Source organism: Oculina patagonica, chromosome 4 (genome assembly GCF_052425735.1).
Source record: "Oculina patagonica isolate OP01 chromosome 4, crgOcupat, whole genome shotgun sequence".
NCBI classification, from domain to species: domain Eukaryota; kingdom Metazoa; phylum Cnidaria; class Anthozoa; order Scleractinia; family Oculinidae; genus Oculina; species Oculina patagonica.
This window is the reverse complement of record NC_135761.1, coordinates 50,167,805-50,193,492: the sequence shown is the minus strand read 5'-3', so window position 1 is coordinate 50,193,492 and position 25,688 is coordinate 50,167,805. Positions and strand designations below refer to the sequence as shown.

General features: G+C 37.4%; 2 protein-coding genes across 3 annotated transcripts in view; one reads left to right on the top strand and one right to left on the bottom strand.

Moving 5' to 3' along the window:
* Nucleotides 1-25,688, bottom strand: part of LOC144650435 (tRNA (cytosine(38)-C(5))-methyltransferase-like) — a 31,804-nt gene that overhangs the window by 5,549 nt on the left and 567 nt on the right. Inside the window, exons 2-6 of one of the 2 annotated variants that reach the window (XM_078510113.1) lie at nt 17,548-17,682; nt 11,385-11,494; nt 2,323-2,399; nt 1,575-1,646; nt 965-1,030 (exon numbers count right to left, since the gene is read on the bottom strand). In XM_078510113.1, the coding sequence (XP_078366239.1) occupies nt 965-1,030; nt 1,575-1,646; nt 2,323-2,399; nt 11,385-11,494; nt 17,548-17,632 (410 nt within the window). In that variant the 5' untranslated portion in view covers nt 17,633-17,682. Of the gene's footprint in view, nt 1-964; nt 1,031-1,574; nt 1,647-2,322; nt 2,400-11,384; nt 11,495-17,547; nt 17,683-25,688 lie in introns of those variants that run through there. The other variant, XM_078510115.1, reaches the window with a different exon arrangement.
* On the top strand, nt 17,701-24,868 carry LOC144650461 (uncharacterized). The gene is made up of 4 exons (XM_078510149.1): nt 17,701-17,780; nt 19,553-19,604; nt 21,439-21,514; nt 22,468-24,868. Exons 3-4 carry the CDS (start codon nt 21,496-21,498, stop codon nt 22,740-22,742), a joined length of 294 nt encoding a protein of 97 aa, XP_078366275.1. The 5' UTR covers nt 17,701-17,780; nt 19,553-19,604; nt 21,439-21,495; the 3' UTR covers nt 22,743-24,868.

Genomic DNA, 25,688 nt, shown 5'->3' with positions numbered 1-25,688 from the left:
GACTGAACCCGGGGCCACCGGATTGCAACTCTAGCGCCCTACCACTAGGATACGCCGCGTGCTAGTTGCAGTGATTGTAGTTTAGTCTAAAAGACTGTAACTACATCAAGCGATAAATAAAGTCGGACTAAAGGGAAACCATGAAGTGGGGGTTAATACTACGTTAAGACTAGAGTGAAACAATGTTATCACGAATGAGACAGGTTTACTGTACGACATAGTGTATTGCGTTGCGTTACAATGCGTTACTATTGCCCAGTCATATTGAATCATATTGTAAAATTAATTTCCTTAGTGAAAGTATGATAACTGATCACGAGATCATGTAAGGAATATATAGTTTCTTGGTTGGTAATGAACGTTTATTCGTTTGTCTCACGATAGAATCGCTTTGAGATGTTGATCGCGACGTTTCGACTGCAATACTGCTAGTCTTCATCAGGCGATGAGGTCGATTGTTTACGCGTCGCTATTTATGTACGTTGGTTCGCTGTGATTGGTGCATTTCGATCCTCATTATTATTCCGACTAACAGATGGTGTTCCCTCATAGGTCCGCTTTGTAGTTGAACGGCTGTTATGCTTTCTGATCGTAGGTATCCATGCTTCAGGAATTTCAATTCCGCTATCTCTATTGCGACCTCATCGCCTGATAAAGACTAGCAGTATTGCAGTCGAAACGTCGCGATCAACATCTCAAAGCGATTCTATCGTGAGACAAACGAATAAACGTTCATTACCTATCTTACACCACGATGAACAATATTCACATCTTTAATGACAGTATCTTGATTATTGAATAAAGTACAGTTGAATTAGAGCAATGAAAGGAGTCACTTGATTTATGACTATGCTACATTTACAAAACCATGAAAAGTGTTCACATTAGAAGGTTCAAAGTTGGTAGCACTACACATGTACACTGCGCGTGTTAATTGTACAGCTGGTCACAATAGCCTCATTACCTTGTATCAGAAGTTTCAAATCCTTTCACATTTTCCATTAAAATGTAGTTCGGTGATTTTGACATCCTGCCATGCAAAAAACATTAAGTTTTAATTCATCTGTAGCAATGACCTGATAAGCTTAAATAACACTCGGAGTGTATACATCAAGAAAGCCTAAACAGGTCAAGAACATCTGTATGTGTTAATTAACTTTCATTAGCAACATTATTTCGAGTAAATTTTGAAAACTGGCTGGCTAAAACAATTTACAACAATACTTATGGTTATCAATACTCCTGATATACTCCATGTATTTTTACCCACAAACACATGGAAAACCCCTGCTGGACACCACAAAGGACAGGCTTAGGTTCCTAAGAGTCAACACCAAGGTAAAAATATAATATTTGTGTCTGAGGACCTCAATTTAATGCCCCCCCCCCCCCCCCCGCCCTAGAGAATGTCTTGAGAGATGAGAGATGTATGTGTATTTACAGTTAATGTTTTGACCGTATTGCATCTCCAAATTGTATGACAGCATATATCAAAGATCACAACACGTACATTACAATGACATGATAATTACACTAAACGTTATTGTCAATATTAAATTATTAAGTAAACCTACCTCGGGAGGAGCTCGAGAATGTGAAGAAAACTTCTTGTTCTTGGATCTTTGGAGGCCCCCTGTAGACCAACCCTGAAGTCAAATTAAAACAACACTTAATTGACAGTATAGCCTCGTAACCCGAGTCTTGGCTCCCCATGACCAGCGGTCGTGAAACGAGCGAGCGAACCTGGATAGTTCTGATTGGTGTACGGAAGCATCGGAGTTCCAAATTGTGCATGCCTAGCTTTCATACATGGCTACAAACTGTGTGGTGTTTCACCTCGGGCCAAATCTATTGTTTTCAAAACCAATCGAAATCGATCCTGAAACGGAACTCTCGAGAGTCGCTCCTTAAACGTTTCTTCAAACTTGCACAGAAAGGAGCGAACACTCACGGTACGAGAATAGAAGGAGCGATATTTCACAAACACAGTACAACAAAAATTATATTACTATTAAAACTGGGCTAAATAATGTCAGATTACGAATTATTTTGTCATGGTTCGCTGCAACGTTAGTTAAATGACAGAATCTCGGCCTATTGTATTTAGAGTATACAGTGTGGATGTAATTTGCTAACGAAACAGGGCCTTTTTACTGAGTTTGTTTTAGTGTAGACTACAATTAATATTCGCACTTGGCTCTCAGTCGGTCGACAGCAAAATGGCCGTTTTTTCCGGCATTTGTCTCGTGGTTATTTTGAATTCGTACATTCAATACATGACGCGTGAGCAGTCTAAACTTGACAAAAGGCTGGCAGACGTACCTTGTGAAAGGCTGGCAAGGTGGTGACATTACAAACACATCAGCTGATAGACCGTCGAGGTCTTGGACCGTAATACCCTGAAAAACAAACAAAGAAACAAAACAGAAACCTTGGTAAGAGTTCTTACAACAAATCAATACAATTAAAAGGACTATGTCACGGATTTTACCAGATTTTTGAACAGCCAAAATTTATATTTGTGTCGCAGGAAACCTAACAATAATAGTCCGTTTTATTAAAAATTGCTATATTAGAGCACTGAAACTGTAAACTAACATCTTTGGCTGCGGATGGCTCGGATGGAAACGGATTGCAACTTGAAAAAGAGATTTAGCCGTAGGTTGATTTCTATCGGCAAATTGAGGTTACATCTTCCTTTACATGTTCAAACATAATGTGTTTTATGGGTTAAGTTGCCCACCGGACTGAACTAGGATTTCTTTGGCTTTTTGTAACAGACAGATTATGGATTTGGCCAGGGTATGATAATTATTTTGACTCAAACCTTTAGCTTGAAGACTTGTTTTGTAACAGCCAAACCAAAACCTACGAAATCTGCTAAAATTTTGGAATCGAATTAACCAATCAAATAAATGAGAGGTTTGCATCTTCCACAACTTTGTTGCGTTTCAAATGTTGTACTGGAACTATATTGTATATATTCTCTACCGTTGTTAATTCATTAATTTTTTTACGAAAAGGTCGCCATCCTTTGTCCAAGGAAAAAAAAATCATTGTTCCAAGTGGCCCTGTTCGAAATATTACACTGTAAATTTGGTTTTAAAATGGAAATAGCGAACGAGCAATTTGATATCTCCGCCTCCCATAGTCTTTGCATTTTGATTGGCTCGGCAGTTCAAGCAAAAGCCATTACAAGTGGAAACGTCAACGAGATGTCAACAATTTGTCAAAAAATAAATCAAAAACTTTGTCAAGCGGCAACGCGCAGCTCTGTCAGGCGCGGAGAAGTTTTTTTATTGTCGCACAGTGAACTCTCCGAAACATTTTTATTAACTGAAAGCGCCCACTGATCTCGACCACCAGTAGGACATTCTAATATGTACGTTTTCTTCATGAGCTCAATCAATGTAATTTGTGTGGTTGCCTTTGATTTGGTAGGAGTCTTCTTCAACATTGTAATGCTTTGGAGCTGCTTTAGATTGAACAACAAAAGGAACACATTTGTTCAGACATGCAAAATATTGGGCGTTTGTCACTGTGCTTGCCAAGTTATGATTGTCATCACGGATGCTGTGGAATGGTGGGAAGGATTCGATAAACCCAGAGAATCCTGCAACATCTTCAGAGTACTGTCAATTTGTATGATGATTGCCCAGGCTTTCAACATATCAGTGATCACTATAATCTATTCTTATCATCGAAACCAAGAAGTATCTTCTATACTTACCGTATTTACTCGAATAAGCGCCGCCCCCGAATAAGCGCCGCCCTCGAATAAGCGCCGCAGTTGGGCCCAAAAAGTTAATAAGCGCCGCCCCCGAATAAGCGCCGCATTACCGATGCGGCGCTTATTCGATGAATTCCGTTAAACTAAAAACAACACTACAAAGCAACTCTAAAACAAACTTGGAAGTTTCTTTCCAGCACAAGCGATGTTTTACAGTTCAAAGCGATTGTTTTACCGCTCGCCCACTAGTTTTTCTATCCAACATTCTTACAATACGTAGCTCTGTTAATGTTGTGAAAGCCGCAAACTTTGCCAGGACACCGAGCGCCACTTCTCCCTTCAGCAACAGACAAATACTGAGAACCAAAAGATGCTGTTTTCAATTACTGTAAAAGATTAGATTCTTTCTGGCGGCTTAATTTTAAATAAGCGCCACCCTCAAATAAGCGCCGCCCTCGAATAAGCGCCGCATTTGAGGCACGAAAAATTTAATAAGCGCCGCGGCGCTTATTCGAGTAAATACGGTAAACAAATAGCAGGACTGCACATTGTTTCTGCAGTGAGCTGGTGGTACAGTTGTCTTAGTCAAGAGCTTCTCTCTGCAGTGGCTATCTCAGTTGTGTGCGTTGCTGCAGAAGCGTTTGCTATCTTCCTGTTTGCCGCATCTTCGAGATATAATATTCACAGCGAAATCCAGGATACGACCCCAGAAGTTTCGACAATAGCTTATCCTTTGTTATGGAACCCTTTAAAAGAGGTTACACCGCCTTTCATCAAAGTTTGTTTTCTAGTGTATTTTGTAGCGATTGCGACGTCTCTTGTAGCCTGTTCCAGGCTCTCGGGAGTTGAAGGGGAAAGCGCGCGTTATTCGCTCTCCCATAACTACCGAGAGCCTGGAACAGGCTACGTTTCTTGTATATAAAACAAAAAGTCTTCTGAAGATTTTGATTCCACCGTTTACGAGATTTGGTGTTGGAATCGCTACACCATTATTTATCACTGCTTTGATTTTTAAAAGCTACATGTACCAAGATGTATATGAAAGACAAGTTATAGTTATATAGAAGCAGGTATTAAAATACTGGACAAAAAACAAGGTCATGGACAGTCGTGCAATTGTTAGAAACGAGAAACAAAATTGTACAAGAAGAAAGTTCTTTTACATTTACATAACATTAAAAGCCTCTGACTTGTGGAACCATTCAGCCGCAAACAATAACATATTGCTAAAGCGGAATTTGTTTGGGATTTACACAGTGGAGGTTGCTCTGCCATATATTCAGGTATAAAGTCAGTTCAGCTTCTAACTGCTCAATCTGTACAACTGTTCACATGGTCGCTCTCTATTGAGCGGGTATCTAGTTTTCTAGCGATCCTTTTCCCGTGCTCACCACTCGCAGAAAAATAAGAGAAACTAGTGGGCTGTGAACAGTCTTGAAAGAACTTCTGAACTTCACATTTGCATTTGCAGCAACGTCTAGAATAATCAAAAAGCAAAGTTCGCTCTTAATGGTTCATTTATAAGGGTAAGTGGTTGACATGTACGTCATAGAATCCATAGAAACATTAGCTGAAATGTCCATCGGAGCTAATATCTATCAGATGTATCTTTAAAGACGAAAGAAAAAAGTCTAATGAAATGTAGTGCCAGGAACATTTGTAACATTTATAAGTGCTCAAGTTAACTAAAGTAGTACTTAAACAATTTTCTTGGATAAAATCTCGCTTCTGGCAGATGTTTTGCTTGCATATGTTAAGGGTGATTTAGATAATTGCCCTCATTTTTGGGCGTTTATTTTTACGGTTGTCTGAATCCAGATGGAATATAAATTACCAAAAAATAAAGACATAAACAATCACTCTTTTAACAAACTCTTTTGTTCACAAACATTTCGGTTCGCCATATTCTGATCACTGCATGTATCTTCAAAACGCAAACAAAAACTGTACAGAACAATGCAGTACATCGTGTCATGTGCAACAAAGCACAACTACATTTCTCTGAAAGGGTTTTCATGTTTTATCGGTCCACTTGTTGTGGTTTTATATGTTTATTGTATTGATTTAAAGGAGCGATGTCACAATATTTAAAGTCATTTTTTAATGTTCCACTTTCAAATTAAAGAAAATCTCAAATTATTAATCATTTTTTCACGAAACGTAAAAAAATGGCAAAGGTGTAATAACACACCGAAAAACAACATGGAGGTTAACAAAAAAAAATACCAACTTTCTTCTTTGTTTTCAATAAAACGTTTTCATTGGTTCAATTCGTTTCAAGTGGCCAGTTCAAGTATTCACTGTAGTTGATGTAGCTTCCGTTTTAATTGGCCACACAAACTGCCAGAAGGCAAGCGAAGTTGACAGCTGTCGACAAGCAATCGAGCAGCTTAATATCTCCACCTCTCATGCTTTTCGCGCTCTGATTGGCCATTTCAAACGAAAGCCTTTAGAAAAAGGGGAAAAAGATGTCAACAAGTTGTCAAAAGTTAAACAAAAACTTTGTCAAGTGGCAACGCACAACTCTGTAACGCACGGAGGAGCTTGCCTCATAGACGAACAATGAACTCTTTGAAACGTTATTCGAAACTGAAGCGCCTACTGATCTCGACGGCCAGTAGATAATTTTGCCAATATGTACTTTCCCATCAAGAGTTTGATCTACGTAATTTCTGTAGTTGCCTTTGATTTGGTGGGAGTCTTCTTCAACATTGCAATGCTGCGGAACTGCTTTAGACTGAAGAACACGAAGAACACATTTTTTCAGATATGCAAAATATTAGCCGTTTGTCACTGTGCTTGCCAAGTTATGATTATCATCACGGATGCTGTGGAATGGTGGGAAGGAATCGAAGGATTCGATAAACCCAGAGAGTTCTGCAACATCTTCAGAGTACTGTCAATTTGTATGATGATTGTCCAGGCTTTTAATATAAAAGTGATCACTATAAACAATTTTTATCATCGAAACCAAGAAGTATCTTCTTTACTTGAAGAAATGGCACAACTGAGCATTGTTTCCGCAGTGTGTTGGTGGTACAGTTGTTTGTCTCATGAGCCGCGTCTTTTTGTCAGAATTGTGTTTGTTGCTTCCGGGGTTGGGTTTTCGTATTCTCTAATGAATCTTGTCGTGTTTGCCACATGTTCGAGAAATCACAGTGATATTCACGACGAAGACAAGGATTATACTCATGACGAAACTGAAGAGTGCCAATTAAGTTTCATGATATTTTTGTTCACAGTGTCTTTTATATCGATTGTAGTAATTAAAACGTTTCCTCGACTAATATATATTTTTATTCGTTATATTTCATTCTTATCGCCGTTAACGAGATTTGTTGTTGGAATCGTTTTACCATTGCGTGTCAGTAACCTGATCTTTTCAAGTTCTGAAGAAGAATATGAAACTTTGAGAGTTGTACCAATAATTGTGTAGAAATACTGGACTTGAACAAGGAGATGAACAGTCATCATGATATACATGTACATGTGAGAAACGAGAAACTAATCGTATGCCGTCTACTACTTCCTATGGTTTAAATTCATTTAGTTATCTTGCTTGTAAACTATGGAACTCTCTACCTGATACTTACAGAACAACGACTTTAAGTACCTCGACCACAACTATAATTTTATTAAAATTGGCGTACATTCTGATCTTATATATTATATATTATTTTACTACGTAATTTTGTTATATTTGTCAGTGGAATATTTCATTCATCCGCTTAGTATTTTTTTTATAATTTTCCTTGTTTGCTAATTAAACTTAAGATTTTTTTCCTAGAAATATTAGCAAACACTAGCTACTCTGTAAATCCGAGATGAAATTAAGTTAATGGTTGCATGTAAATAATAATAATAATAATTTATTTAGCTCATATTAGAGTGAATTCGTGTAACCCGTTTTTTATATGCAAATGCGCCGTGTAATATTTAAATGACCTGTACTGGAAAACAGAAAATTGCGGACAAATCATAAGTACATGTATTATTTGCATGTGGAAGTCAGGTTAAAATTCAAGAATTTACCAATATGTAAAAACCAAAACAGATAACGGGGCCTAAAATTTATCATGCCTTGAATTGTCTTGCGATTTTAGACAAACATTTTATATTCAACATCCCGTAAAGAAAAACAAACTAATTTTCGATTTAGGTTGAACATGTTCTTGAAGTGCTAAAAGAAAGACACGTCCTGTTTATACTTATTTTCTGTTTAACTATTAAAGTGATTTCTTTGAGGTTTTCTGACCACTCGTGTATTGTTTTATTGTACACAAACATTAGAATAATTATTATACGACTCATTAACATATAAAAAACGGGTTACACGAATTCACTCTATTAAATAAAGATATTAAATATACATATATGTATATATGTAGAATGCTCTCCGACATTTACATAACATAAACTGTCTCCAATAGAACCATTCAGCCGCAAAACCAAATTTCAAATAATGTCAGAAATAAAATTTTCATAGTTAATATCACAGAAAGTACTAAAGACAACCAATTTATTAACTTCTTATAGCCTCCTTCTTAGGTAAAGTCTCTCCTTTGACAGACTTGTTTCATGTGGTAAATGGTGACTAATTAAAAACACTTTCGGAAGTCTTTTGGTGTTTATTTTCATTGCTGTCTTTATTGAGTTAGTTAAACCCAAAACAAATTGTACATTACAATAAAGTCAAACGATCAAATGCCATGTGCAAGAAAAGCACAAAAGCATTTTTCTGGACTGATTTTAAGAAAATGTCTGTTTACTTGTTGCGGTTATGAGGTAAAAAAATTCAATGGCAAAGTCAAAATAAAAATAACGCTTTCAAATTGAAGACAGCCACAAATAGGCTTTTTCTGCTGCCAAAGTAAAGAAAAGCCTTTTTAAAACACTTTACTGTTATTATTAAAGATTTATTCACACAGGTTCTTTTAGTACAAAATTTCTCCAATCTATGAAGCAGAAATAAATCAAATATATGAACTTTGTCTAATAGTTAGGGTAGAACATAACAGTCTTTCAACTTAAAAACTGTGGCTCTCAGATAGCTTCATTTGGTTGAGGGAAGACCACTGCACAATCAGAAGAAAGACCCACCCAAAAAGGACAAGAACCAACAACAAACAACAACCCACAAATTACACTGCGTCCAGGATGCAAACCCGAGCCACAATGGTGGGAAGTGAGTGCTCTCAGTTCTGCTCCATCCCTGCATCCTGACCTAATGCCTGGTTATTGTTTCACAAAATATTTGTCGTTGAAAATATCATTAACTTAATAAATGATTTAGAATTACTGACAGTATCGATCAATCAAAATACGACTCTCAACCAGCACTTTAGAAACCTTTTAACAACATTTAACTTGTAAACTATTGCAGTACACTTCTGACATTTTATAGTAAAAAACAATAATAACAGTAATAGCAACCTTTCAAAAGTTCGACTAATTACAATTCACTTCTCAAAGTTATTTTTGTTGTTTTGAGCTTGAAATTAACCGCCGCTAGTAAATTATTTTCGTCTGCATGCATATCATCATGAATTAATTCTGTCTTTCTGCGTTCAGGCAGTTATTTACTGTTTACAGCTATTCGTTTAAAACTTTCGGTTTGCCGGTCGGCCGTTCACAGCTGTCGGTTCAAAATCTTCATTAGCCGTTCCACCGTTCATCGCTATGCGTTCACAAATTTTCGTAAGCCGTTCACTCGTTCATGACCGTGCGTTCCGAATAAATTATAAGCCATTCAGCCGTGCAGTTTCATCCGTTCCATACGGCTTTATGAGCCGTGTGTTCCCCGTTCGATAGCCGTGTATTTTACCCGTTCGGCAGAAAGCCAATAGAGACATTAAGCATGACGTTATGCGGCGAACGGCAAACGCGAGCTTGTCTTTAACTTTTTTACCATTTTATTGAATTCTAAAATCAATCCCTCATAAAATTAGTGGAAAAATCGCACATTCACGACAAACACAAAACTTCTCATTTCCGCGTATAAACACCAAACCGAAGACAGCAGAAGTTGAATTTTTGCCGTTCGCGGGAAAAATAAACGTCATGCTTAATCTCTGTATTAGTGTACGTTTTTGCGTGAGAGGTCACATTTACAGAAAAAACCTGAACAGTACTTTAACAGTAAAATATGGTTAAAAGCGGTATTTAAAGCACAAACTAGCCAAACAGTCATATCAAACCAGTGTTTTTTTACTATACACTAAATCCCTAATGCAAAATATTATTCACTTATTCTGTATGGTGATTTCAAGGGGGTTTTAAAGGTTTTCTTTTTTTTAAAGGAGGAGGGGGGGGGGGTGGTAAGCGTTTGGACCGTGGTGAGTTTTGTGGGTTTAGTTGTGGTACATGAACACTGTTTTTAAATAATTGGAAGAGGTAGCTTAGGCCATAGTGATTCACAATGATTAAGGGAATGTTAAAAATATTTAAAATCACTGGCACCTCTATATTAAGCCCGATTATCTACTCCCTACCCACCTTTTCTGGGATCAGACTAAGGAGTGACCAGCAATAAAGTGAGCTACTGATACACTTACATGTATTGTCTTGTGTTGAGAAAAAAAAATGACAAAGTTAATGAGTGATGTTTCCCCCATTTGATGACACTCTGATTCCTTGGACTACTGGTGTTCGATTTTTCTTTTAAAATAAAGACTGAAAAATCAAATGAATGAAAATATTCGGAAACAATTTATTCTGAAACAATTTATTCTGACCACGGAAGGAATGGCAAGTAGTCAAAAAACCCCAAAGTTGTCCATGTTGGGCATTTAAAGCTGGTTTTCACCAAGGAAAAAGTTGGAGTCCTAATGAGAAGTGCAGAGTGTTATAATCAAGGAAAAAATAAACTAACAAAGTTGCATGAAACCCGAGTTACAGTTTTGTACAAGCAGGAGTCGCAAGCTGAAAGAAAGCACTCAGAGTGCATGAAAGCTAGCATTGTGATTTGTTTGTTTTTCTGCTTTTGCTTGCAACACCAGTGATCTACTGGGGCAAGATTTTTTAATATGGAAAGGTGGCATGAAAATGTTAAGGGGGGAGGGGGTTAAAATTTTGGGGGTATGTTGGGGGGGCTCACAAAAATTTTGTTGAGATCACAAGGGGAGGAAGAACAGCTTTCCGATACCAAGATTATATTGCTGATTACCAGATCTGGCAAAAAAGCTACCAGGTTTTCATCATATGTCAGGATTTTTATACAATTCAACCCAGACAATTTAAATATTGAGTAGGGAGGTCTTTGTGCATATTGAGGGTAAATATTATACTACCATGGGGTGGGGAGGGGTTATGAAACTTTAGCGATGCACATTGGCGTGGGTAGGGGGCTTTAAAAATTTAATGAAAACTTGAAGGGGGTCTTGAGTTTTTTTTTCAGGTAAATGATGTTACATCTTCATACCACCCTTTTTCATAATACCGGTAATTTAACTTTTCCTAGCTTTCAGTGGGTCATACATGTAAGTAGAACTGGAGATATTATAAATAATGCGCTTATGACTTTAATTGTTCATGACTCTCTTCTGATGACTCTGATTACAATTCTGACTCTGACTCTCTGTCCTTTGAGCGAAAACCAGACTTTAAGGAGTTAAATAGTCAATTAGAGATGTACATTGTACTGATGTAAACTCACTTCTATATTTTTTTGAAGTAATTTTGTATCACCAAAGTTTAACTGGTACACTTGGTTTGCAGTTGTGTTGATCTCCAAAGCTGCAAGTACTTTACCAGAAAATTGACATCCTGAAAGCAATGGGAGATGAAATATACATTTTTTTGTACATAAAGAAAACTGACATACGTAGCATTATCACATACAAAATGCAACACAAACATTGTTTGAAGATAGTTATAAAAAAAATAATTTGAAAGCACAGTTATGGTGCACCCCAGGCCCTCATCCAGTGGCAAAATAAAAGTCTGACTTACAGTTAAGTCAAACTTTCAATCAAGGTGGACTTTTTCCAGTGACTGGCCAGTGATATCGATAAACAGTATTGATGTATATATACCAAGGCTGTGCTCTAGCGGTGCCCGGTCGCCTCAGGCGACTAACATTTGCTCTCGGGCGACCAGAAAATAAAACTGGTGGCCCGGCCGGGCACGGCTGGCCCTCTTGTTCGCTGTTCCACACTGTAGTATAGCAGGAAATTGACTGTAAAATTATGTTTTTGCAGATTGATTATGTTTTTTGCGGGAAAATAGCCTTCCACACATTACGGAGTCAAATGTTTACGCTTGCCGGCGCTGTCAAGTTCGTTCCACATGATTTAACACAAGCTTGACTTTGCACGTGACGGACCGCACGAACATTTTAAAAAAATATAATAATATGGGTTGAAAATCTTGATTTTTTCTTCGAGATGGTTTAGTTCCCATTTATTTTGGTATATCAATAGTTTTCGTAAGGGCAGTGAGTTAGTGTTAGCATGAAATGAAATTCTTCGCACATGCAAATTTCTGCGTCTGGAGATGTTTACAAAGGAATAGATTAATTTAGCGACGACTTGTTGCACTCTAATTAAAGCAAATCTCGATAAAATGTTGTTGTCATTCAGCTTAATGGAATTTATTTGTTTTACAACTTGATTTACTGTGGTAATTTCAAATGAAATTTCTAACGATATTTAATAGAACTTTGGAGATATTTACGCTAATAAAGGAATTTTCGTTGGATATCACAAGTTTGTCAAAATGCGGTGGCCGCTAAAAATAGTAACAATCACTTCGCCGTGTGTGAAATTAAACCCTTGTGAACTGTAAAAAAGATTTTAAATGTAAGATTGTTGGCAGTTCCATAAATTTCTGCATGTTTAAATCAGTCCGTTTCTTTATCAATTGCATGGCTCAGATTATCATTCAAATGGCGGTTCTTTCAGCCGTCACAAGAATAGAAACTCAACCTATTTATAATAAATGTTCTTTCTTAAATTCTTGCGACTTTCTTATTTTTTTTAAACTCTCGACAAATAAACCGATCGATGAAACAAGAAAAGCTTGCAATTAATGATTTTAGCCCTAGCTTCTCTGGCGTTCTTTTATGAAACTAGATAAAGAATTAATTTTTTACGAAAAGGTAGAAATTCTAACGTTTTGGCGCGAAAATTTCGATGGGTTTCATATGACAGGCATACTGGAATTCACACTTTTTTGACTCACGATTCACAAAGCCGCTACAGTAAAACTACAGTCGTGTAAATCGTCAACCATGCTGTTGTATGCCCTGAAATTTGCAAGTTCGTCATTAAGATTTACTTATCAGATTTACTAATTAATTTCAGTGGCAGTGAACACTAAATTTTTATTTACGTCTGATACATTTAGAGTTTAAGGCTGTGGAATGACAGTTTCGTTTTTGATACTTATAAGATAATGTATTTGCTTGCTTAAGTAACAAAGAACTTCTGATTGTTGAACTACATATTTGTATGCCATGAAATTTGCAATTTAGTCAATTTTAATGAAAAAAAAAATGAGACCTGCAACTTGTTTAGGGTTAGACCATAATGTCATCATTCGAAATAAAACCTCTTACAAACTCTCTGTATTAGGTCTGTATTGACAAAAACAATAGAATAGTGAGTGTGAATAGTGAGTGTGCTGTGAAATAAAATCAACAACAAATCTTAATTGGTTGTATGATTTAAATTTATTGTAAATTAATTATTAACTTATTAAACCATGATAATATTAATAAATTAATTAATTGAATAATTAATAAATTGAATAATTAATTAGTTTGGGCGACCAACCCAAAGGGCTGGGCACCCTACCTGGCAGGGTTGGGAGCCCGAAGGGCTCCCAGAAAATTTCCTTAGAGCACAGCCTTGATATACAGTCAGTAAAAAATACAGACTGTTGAAAGAAATATCAAAGGCGAAGTATAGCAAGAAATAGTTCCGAAAAAAGTATCCTTAATTTTATAACTACTGTATGGTTCAATTCTGCCTGTTACCATCCACCCCAAGGGCATACCCTTGGGGATTTGTCATGTTTTTAAAACTTCTTGGCAGTCAATTCCCCATCCCTGGCACACAGAAGGAGATCAACCACAAATACGTTGTTTTGTGTACCAAATAGAGATAACACTATTAATTTATGTAAAATAGCAAAACCAGAAATTTCGCCAAAAGCTAATTAAAAATGCTTAAGAAAACTGAAGAAAAACTCTAATCTGCACTTTCCCCAAAGAAAGAATCTTAGAACAAGCCACCGCCTTAATTTTTTTTTTACTTATTGTAAATACACGGAAGTTCTTTGAAGTAGTTCTTTTCAGCTTGGTAATGGTTGAACTTGCTTTGAAATGCATTAGATATGCTAAGTCGGCATTTTATACCGTAGTCTGTATTTTATACCCAGTCCGCATTTCATACCCCAGTTCATGTTTTAAACCCAGTCCGTAGTCCGTAGTCCGTAGTCCGTAGTCCGCAGTCTGTGTTTTATACTGCAAGGCTGCTGCCTAAGGAAATTTTTAAGGAGCCCTTCGGGCTCCTAACATCAATATTTAGGAGCCCGAGCCATTATGTTAGGAGCCCAGCTTAAAAGTTGCTGAAGACAAATCTGGGGTGGGGGGGGGGGGGGTTACTCAGGCAAATATGTGGTCAACAATGTGGTCTTGGAGAGGGGCCCAGGGAGTCAACCTTCCCCCAACATTATTGCTATAATATACATGTACCCGAATGTCCCCTAGGGGGTACTCCCTATAGTGGACTATATGGGGAGGCTTCGCCCAACAGGGATACCTTTCTCAGGCTGTAGGTATATAAAAGGATAGGGATTTTAGGAGTTGGAGTATACAAAAGGGGGGGGTGGGAGGGAAACTGGTTTTTTATTAAGTGAAAAATAAGAAAAAAGATGTAGTATTTCTTCTGTTGGTATGTGAAAGGGGTGCCATCTTCATGAGGGGGTATATGGTCTCTAAAAGGTTAAGGGTCACTTTCACATACCCCAAAAATGGCAACCTCGTTCATGAGATCCTGGGAAAGACGTTGCAGAAATGGTTCATGAAAGGGTAAGGGTACCCTCCCCATAAAACTTTTTTTTTTACTCTGCAGCAACCTCAGAGACCCAGAGGTAAGAAGTTGGATAAGTCATCAATATCAGCAATATATATATCTCTCCCCTCTGTGGGTTAAATCACTAGCTGGGCTGGGAGAAATAAACCAACAATGAAAACTGACATGCATTTAGTTGAGAGCGTGAAGGGTTAATTCATTTGTTAAGCCAGTGCCAGAATGAATGTATTTCATGTACTTTCATATGTTTTTCACTTAGAAAATCAATGTACATGAAACAGAAAAATCCAGTTCAATTAATATTTTAGTAATCATGGTTAAAAAAAAGCAATAATTAGGCACGTCTATTTTTCCTAGGTTTAGAAAAAGGTAATGAGAAGTCAAAAACATCTGTGTAAACACTTTAATTAAGTTTTGATCTTATCTTTGTTACATGATAACCAGTTGACAAAAATAGAACAGAAAAATTAAGTTGTGAAAACACTTCAAATTACTAATCTTATCAAATAAGTTGTTTATAAAATAAATGTAGTAACAAAAACAATATATTTTAATCAAACTGAATATCTGAGCAGGCAAAAGGACTGAGGTTTCTAGCACAAAAATTTGCTAGTCACGGATCAATGCCCGAGAATGCTCAGGACTGCTTATAAACGTGAAAACATGAAACAGTTTGTTGAAATTAACAACCTAAGTCCACCAAAAATCGGCAGCACATATGAAATGTCACATGAAAAGAAAGAGGCATACATTTTACGTCCTATTAAAGTTAGGCGTTCAATGCTTTATAGATTAAGCTGAATTACATGTTAAACGCGCCACGTAAGTTTGTGTACACATCACGATATTTGGCACGTTGTTTTACCGGTATGTAAGTTTAAGCCAGTCGGAAAGGTTTTTGTATCGAGCTTTTGCAGATTAAAATTATTTCAGACCTGATCCATGACTGCAGTAGCAAACAGATTGATTTCACTTTAATTTGTATCCGTAAATATTTCTTCAGATTCACTTCGAAAATTCTCCGAAACGTCAACAAAGCAAATGAAACGTAATCCAGAACATAACACATTCCATATTTGGAAGTTAGGCCCAGTCCTAAACACTTGAAAACAAATGGTTTTCGAAGTTGCTGAATTTTGCAAAGACACGTTACGTACTTAATACGCCAAATGCAAACAATTTCAGCGTTTCCGTTTTAAAATGAAGCAGTTCTTGTTTTTAATGGGACTTTTTATGCCAATGAAACAAGGTTACAAGGAAATTGAAGTCAAAAGATGGGAGTGGAAGATCAATGTTTAGGCACCCATGCGGGCTCCTTGAACAAAAATTTAGTCGCCCGCGCTCGTAACTTAGGCGCCTCTGGCGACCGGGCGCCCATTAGGCAGCAGCCTTGTACTGACGGATTTAAAATACAGTAACAGCCTGCAAGTATGAACCTGCATTTTCCCAAGTTATCCTAAACAGGTTCTTACATAGATGTTCTTATCTGGATAAAAAAATACATTTTTGCTAATAGAAATTTAGTGGTATTTAGCCTCTTTCTTATATGAATTTTCAAAAAATTTTAGTTATGTTTATAAACAGGACGTTACAAATCGATAATTTCGATACTTAAAAAAATCGATAAAATTCGATAATTTTCGATACTAATTAATTGATTTATATCGAAAATCGATAAAAATCGATAGCAAAAGTTGTTGTGATTATCGATTTTGATTTGATTTGTAATTAGAGTTCGATTTCTATCGGTTTCTATCGATTTTTATCAATTCCTATCGAAAATATCGATTACTTAGAAAAATATTGTACAGCTTTCCTCGCCGCGTCCGCCATTTTGGTTTTTAACACCGGAAAGTTACTGGAAACGAGGGTGAAGAGATAATAGGCAAATAAGTAAGCAAGGAACAACATATCAGAGAACAAGATGCTGTGCCGGCGAATGTAGAAGAGAACGACCTTTGAAATTTGGTTTAATTGAATTCACCCAAGGCACAATACAGTTATGCTCGGAAACAATATTCTTCAATATTCTTGCAATGACTTATTCGGTTTACTGGGTTTATTCCACGGATTCCACCATTCTTCGGTTTCCACGTGATATTCCGGGACTTGCTTTGATGAAAGAATGCGTGTTACAGGTTCGATCCCTAAGTGCAACATTTTCGTACGTCTGTTTCATGCTATCTTCCAGCTTTCATTGCTCCATATGACATTGGGTTATCCAATCAAGAACCGGCGGTCACAGTAAGACACAGTGGTTATTTTTTGTTTGATTTTGTTTTGATTTCTTTTTCATTCCGAGATGCCAATGAATTTAAGTTTCGCTCTAGTAATCGATCAAAATCAATACTCCGATACCAAATCGTGTGATTATCGATTTTTATCGATTATTTTAACTAATCGATTGATCAGTATCGAATACTATCGAGTAATATCGATTAATCGATCAGGTTTTCAATGATCGATTTCGATCGATTTTATTTTTTTATTTTATTTGTAACGTCCTGTTATTAGTTATGTTGATCGTTGATAGTTATGTGGATCGTATCAATAATAATATGTTATGATTTTCAACATTTTGCATTTACATTGCAACTGGAGTGACAAGACTCCTAGGTGTCTTCAAAGGGTATCCGGAATGTTGACTTCTCTTATTTTTAATCAATTTTAGAAAATATGAACCTGTTTTCAAATTTCAGGCTAAAGAGGTTCTTGCAAAGAGGGTATCTAACTGGCAAATTTTAGCCTAACAGGTTCCTAAAAAGTAGGTTCTCTGTTTACCTTTTAAGGCGAAGTGCATCCCGCCAATACCACTGTAAAACTCAACAATACCAAGACGTCTACGAAGACTGACTTCGTCCGCCATATTGCTTTTAGAGACAGTCCTGGTAACCAGGCCTTTAATATACTGAAATCCTGTATGTAAAATCGCACAAGGTGTCCCTACAGAGTACTGCTCCAAGATGGCTGACTTGATGGTGTGACTGTTTATAGAAACTCTTATCAAACAACAGGTCCGTTCATAATTTCTTTTAACATGTACAGCTTAGAATGATGTTGTTTACAGCAACATGGTGTTCATGCTAACAGATCAAACTGTAGTTCCAAATTATGAGCTTAAATTGAGTGAGCAAAGTGTCCCTTGTATGTCTTTATGTAGGTTGAATGTCATCCTTTTGCCACTAGGGAAAATCATGTACACCGTAGTATTTTGCTGTTGTTTGGATGTGTTATGCCTCGTTCTGCAAAGTCTTCCGACACCTGTAAATGATGCACCGGGCACAGGGGGGGATTTGACAGTAATTGTTTCATAGATGCCAAGTTTTTTGGTTGGTATGGAGTGAGAAATTGAATTGTCCCGAAGGGGCAATAGTGAGACCCAGAGGGCCGAACTTCTAAGGGGGTATGCTCCCCCAGAAATTTTTTTTTAAAAATTAAGTTGCGAAGAGCCGATTTCCTTCATTCCGGGCAAGCGTTTGTTGTTTTTAAACTCTTCCCTACTCGATAAGCGTTCATCTCTACCAAAGTACAGCTGAAAGTATAGGCATATACTAAAACCCGAAACCACCGAAACGAAACGACCGAAACCGCTGATTTTGTTTCGTTTCGTTCGTTTCGGCCGTTACGGTTGTTTCGGCGGTTTCGTTTCGGTGGTTTCGTTTCGTTGTTTCGGGTTTTAGTACATGCCGAAAGTATATCTCTTTATTTAAATTAATAAGACTTTTTCCTCAAGTTGTAGTATTTTTAAAAAAGCGTGATATTTTGTCTGAATGGCGTGGTTGCGTGAGATTGGGTCAAAAAGAGTGAGTCTCACGCCAAAAGCGTGAGACTTGGCATCTATGTTGTTTGCCCGTATACGTAGTGGGTACTTTGGACCGTTTTCATGGACTTTCTTTATACAACATTTTATTTTAAGAAAAAACGACAATTTTTAAAGTTTTAAAGACATGTTTCGACAGAGCATCTGTCATCTTCAGTTGAATGGTTTACAAAGCACAGAGAGTTGAATTATAAGTAGACAAAAAATGTTAATTAAGACAAGTAGTAACAACAGAACGTGAAAATGTGTGAATTAGAAGGATAATTTTAGATTTACATGGTGTAATTGTTGATTGAGGCAAGGTAGTTCCTTTTGAGTATGGATAGCCTCCTTTATCTTAAGTTGAAAGGTGGTAGAGGCGTGATCTAAAATATGAAAGCAATCTATTGAACACAAGGAGCGACAACGTTCAGAATTCTGAAGGTGTTTGAAAATGTGTGAGGCCTTATCACTGGCTAAGTGCTCACGCATGCATGTAGCAAAATGTCGGGTGGTTTCGCCGACATAACAGGCATTACAGCCCGCACATGCAAACTTGTAAACCACATGCGAACGGAGACCGCCGGGGATAGGGTCTTTCACCCCAAAAAGATTACCGATCTTAAAAGAAGAAAAAACTAGTTTGATATCTAAATCATTACAATAGTGCTTAATTAAGTGTCTAATCTTTTTCTGAGTGACGACAGAAAAATAGCCTACGTACGGCAGCTTAAAGTAATATGTGGGCAAAGTAGTAGGGAGGGAGTCCCCGGGACAATGGTTGCTATGGATACCAGTGATGTAACGTGTGAATTTTTTGGCCATACAGAACTGCTGTGGGGCTGGGCATTTGAACTGTATTCTCCCCTGGGGGATATCCCTTACTCAAATTTTCCAAAATGTCTTCGGTAACAGGTCTGTAATCAATCTGTGATGATCATAACTTGGCAGTTCAGCATTCATGGTGCTTTTTTATTTTTATTTTAGGCATCAGAGGGTAGAAAATGTACGCTCTGTACTGAAGTCCTCAATGCTTCAGGTAATGTCAAATATGATCTTAACAGATTGCGAACTCTCCTAGTAGCGTTTTTGGGAAATGAGTTTCTTTGAAAGTCCTAATTAAACCATATTACTCCGTAGTCACTAAAAGAAGGAATGACCTAAAATGATCTAAAATGACCTGTATTGAAATGTAAAATGATCTAAAATGACCTGCATTGAGATGTTCAATGTTCGCAAATGACCTTCATGATCTATGATGATCACGTCGGTAAAACAAAGATCGAAAATGCTCTAAAACGGCCTTCAACTAGTTGCAATTGGTCTAATAAGTCCTAAAACATTCAACCCAAGAAAAAGGACTTTTTCCAATCTATAATAAATTACAAATCACAAAAAACCTTACTCGAAACATGAAAATTGAAACGAACACATGTATACGCGTCACGCAAAGTCAGTTTCTGACGGCAGAAGTGTTGTGTGATGTCCAACCCAAATAATTTATGGTTATGCGGGTTTTCAGATGGCTGCTGTGGACTAACCTGTAACCTGCAATCAGGCGTTTTTTTCTCGTGGCGGTGTAGTCAACACCGCGAAAAAAAGAAAGCCTGATTACAGGTTAGCTGTGGACTCGATCACACAATGAATGAGGTATACCGTATTTTCTCGATTAAACGCCGGACCCCGATTAAACGCCGGCCTCGTATAAACGCCGGGTCAAAATTGCTAGTTTTTAAATAAATGCCGGGGGCGTTTGTTCGAGGTCCCGGCGTTTATTTGAGGTCAAGCTAACAAGTAAATATATTATGTTTGTCACAAGTCTCGATTGCAACATAAACTATCCAATCCATAAAAGTGCACCTTTGGAAAATAATCACCTTTGGATACCCAGGGACACTTTTTCGGGGCAGAACGAAGAGAAAAATCGTCCCTCCTTGACAAACTGCCCCTTGGTCTCGAAGATCGGTAACAATAAATCAATCTGAAAAATTGGCAGAAAATTGCAGTCCGTTAATAAACGCCGGCTTCAAATAAACGCCGGGTTCACGAAGCCAAGTTTGGAATAAACGCCGGGGGCGTTTATTTGAGAAAATACGGTATTATATTATAAATCAGATGTTGATGAAAGTTGCCGTGTACGGAAGTTGTCCCGAACAGAAGTTATTTCATGTGCTCCCCCTCCCCCCTTAGAAAAATTGTATTGGTCGTTGTTTGGTCGTCACGCAACATATTGTTTGACATTACCCAAATAATAAATTGGACTGATTTTCCTGTGCTTTTCCTAAGCTGTTTCTCCTTCTTTCACTTTGCACTTTTGCACTAGACAGCTGTGCGTATTGCCTTATGTGGCTCTTGAATTTTCTATGGTGACCTGCAAAAAGTTATACAGTAGATTCCAGCAAAGGCAAGGAAAGAGTTTTTGCACAGAAGCCACATACGAACAACGTAGGTCATTTTAGATCATTTTAGCTCTCGATGTAGGTCATTTTAGATCATTTTAGGTCATTTTAGATCATTTTAGGTCATTTTAGATCATTTTAGGTCATTCCTTCTTTTGGTGACTACGTATTATCTCACCACACACAATCCTGATAAAACGATTTGTGTCTTGACAAAGCAATTTTATGCTGTTGTAGGGATGCATACCTTTCATTTCATCAAAGGTATAGGAATGGGTTACCTTTTCTGTCAAAAATGATATAAAAAGGTAAGGGTTTGCAGCTTGGGGCAGAACCATCCCATATAAAATGCTTGTTTTAAAATCAACAAACAACCCCCCCTCCCCCTCCCACACCCCACCCCAATATGGTTTACCTTGCTATAAGACTTGCAACATTGAAATACTTTATTGAGATATGTGTCATGTTTTGCAGGAGATCTTGCAGTTAAGCAACATCTAGTGATAGAAACCTGCATAGTCTTCACATCCAATGGCTGCTGTATTGACAGGTACATTTTCGTCTGCATTTTCTGATCCCTTTTTTTCAGACTACTGTATACAACTAGTTTTTTTTTTTTTGTAGTGGTTGTGCTTAGTGGGAACTCAGATTTGATCTGGGGGGGGGGGGGGTACTGGGGATTTCAAGTGACAGGGAGTGATGGAAGTAGTTTTTGAGGTTTGGAATTTTTGATTCCAGGATTTTTTGGGGATTTGGCAAGTATTTTTTTGTGTGGCTTGATTTATTTAAGTAGGGATTTTTCCTTGGTATTGAAAACAATCTAATGATTCTTGGCAGTGCCTTGGTTCTGCAAATAAAGTACAAACACTGAACATGTTTCTAATGTTTTTCTTTGTGTAAAAATTGTGGAAAAATTTAATGGGTCAGAAATTTGGCTTGGGATTTTTTGAATAATTATGGTTTGATTTTTGGTCCAGGGATTTTTTTGGGTTTTCTTGGAAGCCCTATTTTTGCCCCCATTCGATCATCCCCACCACTTGAAATCCCAAGTACACCCCCCCCCCCCCCCCCCCCCCCGTGGAGGGCACTAATCTGCTACTTTATTAGATAGCAAACATGCATTGTAAATGAATTACAACTATTTTCAAACGTTTAGTGTTTTAGGTACTCATGCTGAAAACAGTTTGTTCCGTCTGTACAAAGACCTGATAATAATGTAAAACTAGAAGCAATAGTACATGTGCACAACAGGAGAACACTAAATAAGGAAAAAGCAGTGTTGATTTTTGTCGAGGGAGGAATACCAGAGAACCCAGAGAAAAACCCTCGGAGCAAGGGCGAGAACCAACAACAAACTCAACCCACATATGACACCGGTTCCGGGAGTCGAATTTAATGATTATTTTGCACATCTTATCACACGTTGAACAAGTAAAAGAAACGTCATTTATGAAAAGCAAGCTAGACAAAATATTTTGGTTTTGTTTTCTTTCTGATTGACAGTTAAAGAAGGACAACCCAATGAAGAAGTTTTAGAGAAACTTTCACAGAAGATCGCAGCAGGCTGGAAACCACTCGGACGTCGTCTGAAAATCGATGAAGCAAGGCTAACAGCATTTCACAAGGAAAATGAAGAATACTCAGAAAAGGCATATCAAATGTTACTACACTGGAAACGGAGGGACGGCTCAGCTGCTACTTACCAGGTCTTACATGACGCACTGGTTCATCCACACGTTAGCCGCAGAGATCTTGCGGAAGAGATATGCTGTACTTGAACTGACGCATGCTCCTTTGGTACGCTCTGCTACTTTTCTTGCAATGTTATTTGCAAGTTGTATTAGAAATTGCCCATAGGATGTACAGTATAGCACAGACATGGCTAGCAACGTTTTCTCTGCAGCAAGCACTGCATGCCTTCGAATCAAAGTTTGTTTTCACCACGACAGCAGCTTTGCTGTAATGGCAAAAATAGCCCTTATGCATGTTCACATCAGACTGGCTTAATTTTAGCTTCTTTCACTACCAAGATAATAGTAATAATAATTTTTATTTAGCTCATATTTAAGTTTACAGTTGTGTTCGTATTCTTAATTAGATAGAAATAATATATTACAGGAATTTGTAGTTATGATTAAGTATTGAGCTGGGAAGCTAAATGAACTGGTAGGTTTTCAAGTTAGCTCCCCCGTACAATTAATGTTATCAATAGTATAAAAAGCCTGCAGGTGATTAATAAGAAACAATAGGGAAGAGGACTTACGAATTTACAAACTTAGTTTAATGGAAAGTCAGTTTAGTTTTTGTTCTGACAGGAGGTAACGTTTTATTTGCTTGGGAAATGCTAACACACTTAAGTCTTTCAAAGAAGATGGAAGGTCTTTCCAAATATCAATTGCCATGAAAGTGACGGATTGCTTTCCTACATTAGTGTTTACTCTATACTTATAAAAATTCTCTTTGGCTGTATATCTTGTGTTGTATCCATGCATATTTCTAGCATATTTAAATATATCGTCAAGTACTCTAGGGAGAAGGCCATTATGCCATGAATGTGCGAATGTCAATATTTCGAGACGATAGATTTTGTCTACTGTCAGAACGTCTACTTCCAGTCTCGTTTTCAAAGTGCAAACTTGTAAGTTTTAGCACGAACGAATGAAGATAGCAGAGGATTAAGAAAACAAGGCTTGGTGTTACATTTTGTTAATATGACGTTATCATGCATAAAGGCTACTTCCCATGAAGCAGAACATATCACATAATAGTTCAAGAAAGCAGCATTATGAAACTTCATATTTACGTAATTATTACAGTGCACTTTGTTGACTAATTGTTTCAGTAGTTGCTAGACAATGATGAGAGACTGACCAATTGGATTCTCCGATTTCCAGTAGAACATAGTGAATGTCTACTTATGTTCCTTAGCTTTATGCAAACATAAGTGAATATTTGGGAGAATTACATAACGTAGAGAACAAGACTTTTTCAAATTTTTTCACACTGATAAGAGTGGCCATGAGTGTTTCTATCAACTACAATTTTCATGGAAACAAATTATGAGATTTATATATATATATATATGATATGTTTTATTTATAACATTTTTTTATATGTATGATGCTTTAAGTAGTATATTATTATAGAAAAGGTAGTATAGTTTAGTAGTGTACTGAGTATTATTAATAGCATATGATCAAAAAGGCATCTTTTTATTACGTTAGAAAAAATATACAACTACCTCTTTTAATGGAAAGTCCCAAGTACTAACATATTTCACAAAATAAAATGTTATTTATTACCATGGTCGTCACCTTATGACACTTATGGTGGACATGTAGCAGGAATATGTCACAGCTAGTGATGTGTAGCTGGGACAAATTAAAATCACAGCATACCCGATATGGCAGACCTGTGGCGCATGTGGGTGCGGACGCACCCATCGCACACCCCTGCCTACGGCACTGAATCCAGAGACATGTTTTCAGCGACATGTCCGATATTGCGCTACAGTGCAGGGACGTGTTTCTTGACAACATGCCCCTCTAAATGCATTGTGTGCGAGTGCATGTTGTGATTTTGTCCAGGCTGCCACACGTTGCTGAGATATGTCCCAGAAATATGTCCCTTCACGTGTCAGCACCCTTGAGATACAATTCCACAAAATGGCCCTTTCCGTGTCTGAGGGCTTTTCTGACACATTGACTGAGGTGCCCGTAGCTAGTAGAATATGGATGAATTCCTTGAGCACCATTTCGTCTATACTCAACAATCTTGTCTTATTACTAAGGAAAAGAGAAGTAAAGATTAATTTCTTTGGGTGAATACACTTTCTTCTTTTTTTCCACAACAAATGATCCAGGTTTATAGTCCGGAAATAAATAAAATGTTTTATTTACTGTTACTTAGTCTGCTTAAAGTTTGTTAGCCGGTCTTTAAGAAAAATTAACAATTGGTTCATGCTTAGCGTGCACTATCGAGTAAGTGCACGCGGGAAGCCGTTTTGGCGAGCACGAAAGATGCGTACGAATTGCTTCGGGAGGCCTTTCTTATTGGTACTCGCAATCGATCACAAGAAATTGTAGTAAAAAACCGATGGAATAACCGAAACTAACAATGATGGACAACAACGTGTATAATTCTCATTTGATTGGGAAAACTTCGAAACCCGCTAAAAATTAGATCGGAGTTCCTGTCGTACCACACCCTTATGCTCGTATTGTAAAAACGTCTCGCTATTGTAAAAGCGTTTTTCTTCGTGTAGGCGCCAAACCCGTGACATCAAACATCAAACACCTTAAGTCTGGCAGTTTGTTTCAACGATTTAATACAAGAGCACGGTCTCTTTAGAATTTGTTTTCTTTTGCACGCATTAGTTCCTCAATTTAGCTTATTCCTATTAAGGGGTCAGTCAAATAAACCCTGAGCTAATTTGTTGTCACAATTCATGTGATCGTTTTATGAAATTGTAGTAAAATGGCGATTGGTGGATACACGAGAGTAGTGCTCCTGGGTACCAAATGTAATACTCGTTTGGCTGGGAAAACTTCAAAACATGCAGGAATCAAAGTCATTGGGGTCAGAGTTGATTCCTTCATTTCGAGTTACTCCCTGCACAGCATGTTCTTTCGTGGTTACGTTCCCCGTAGTTTGTAATAGACTTCGGGCTCCGAATAAATACTGGGCTCGAATAAACGCACTGTACACTGGGGATCACCATATAC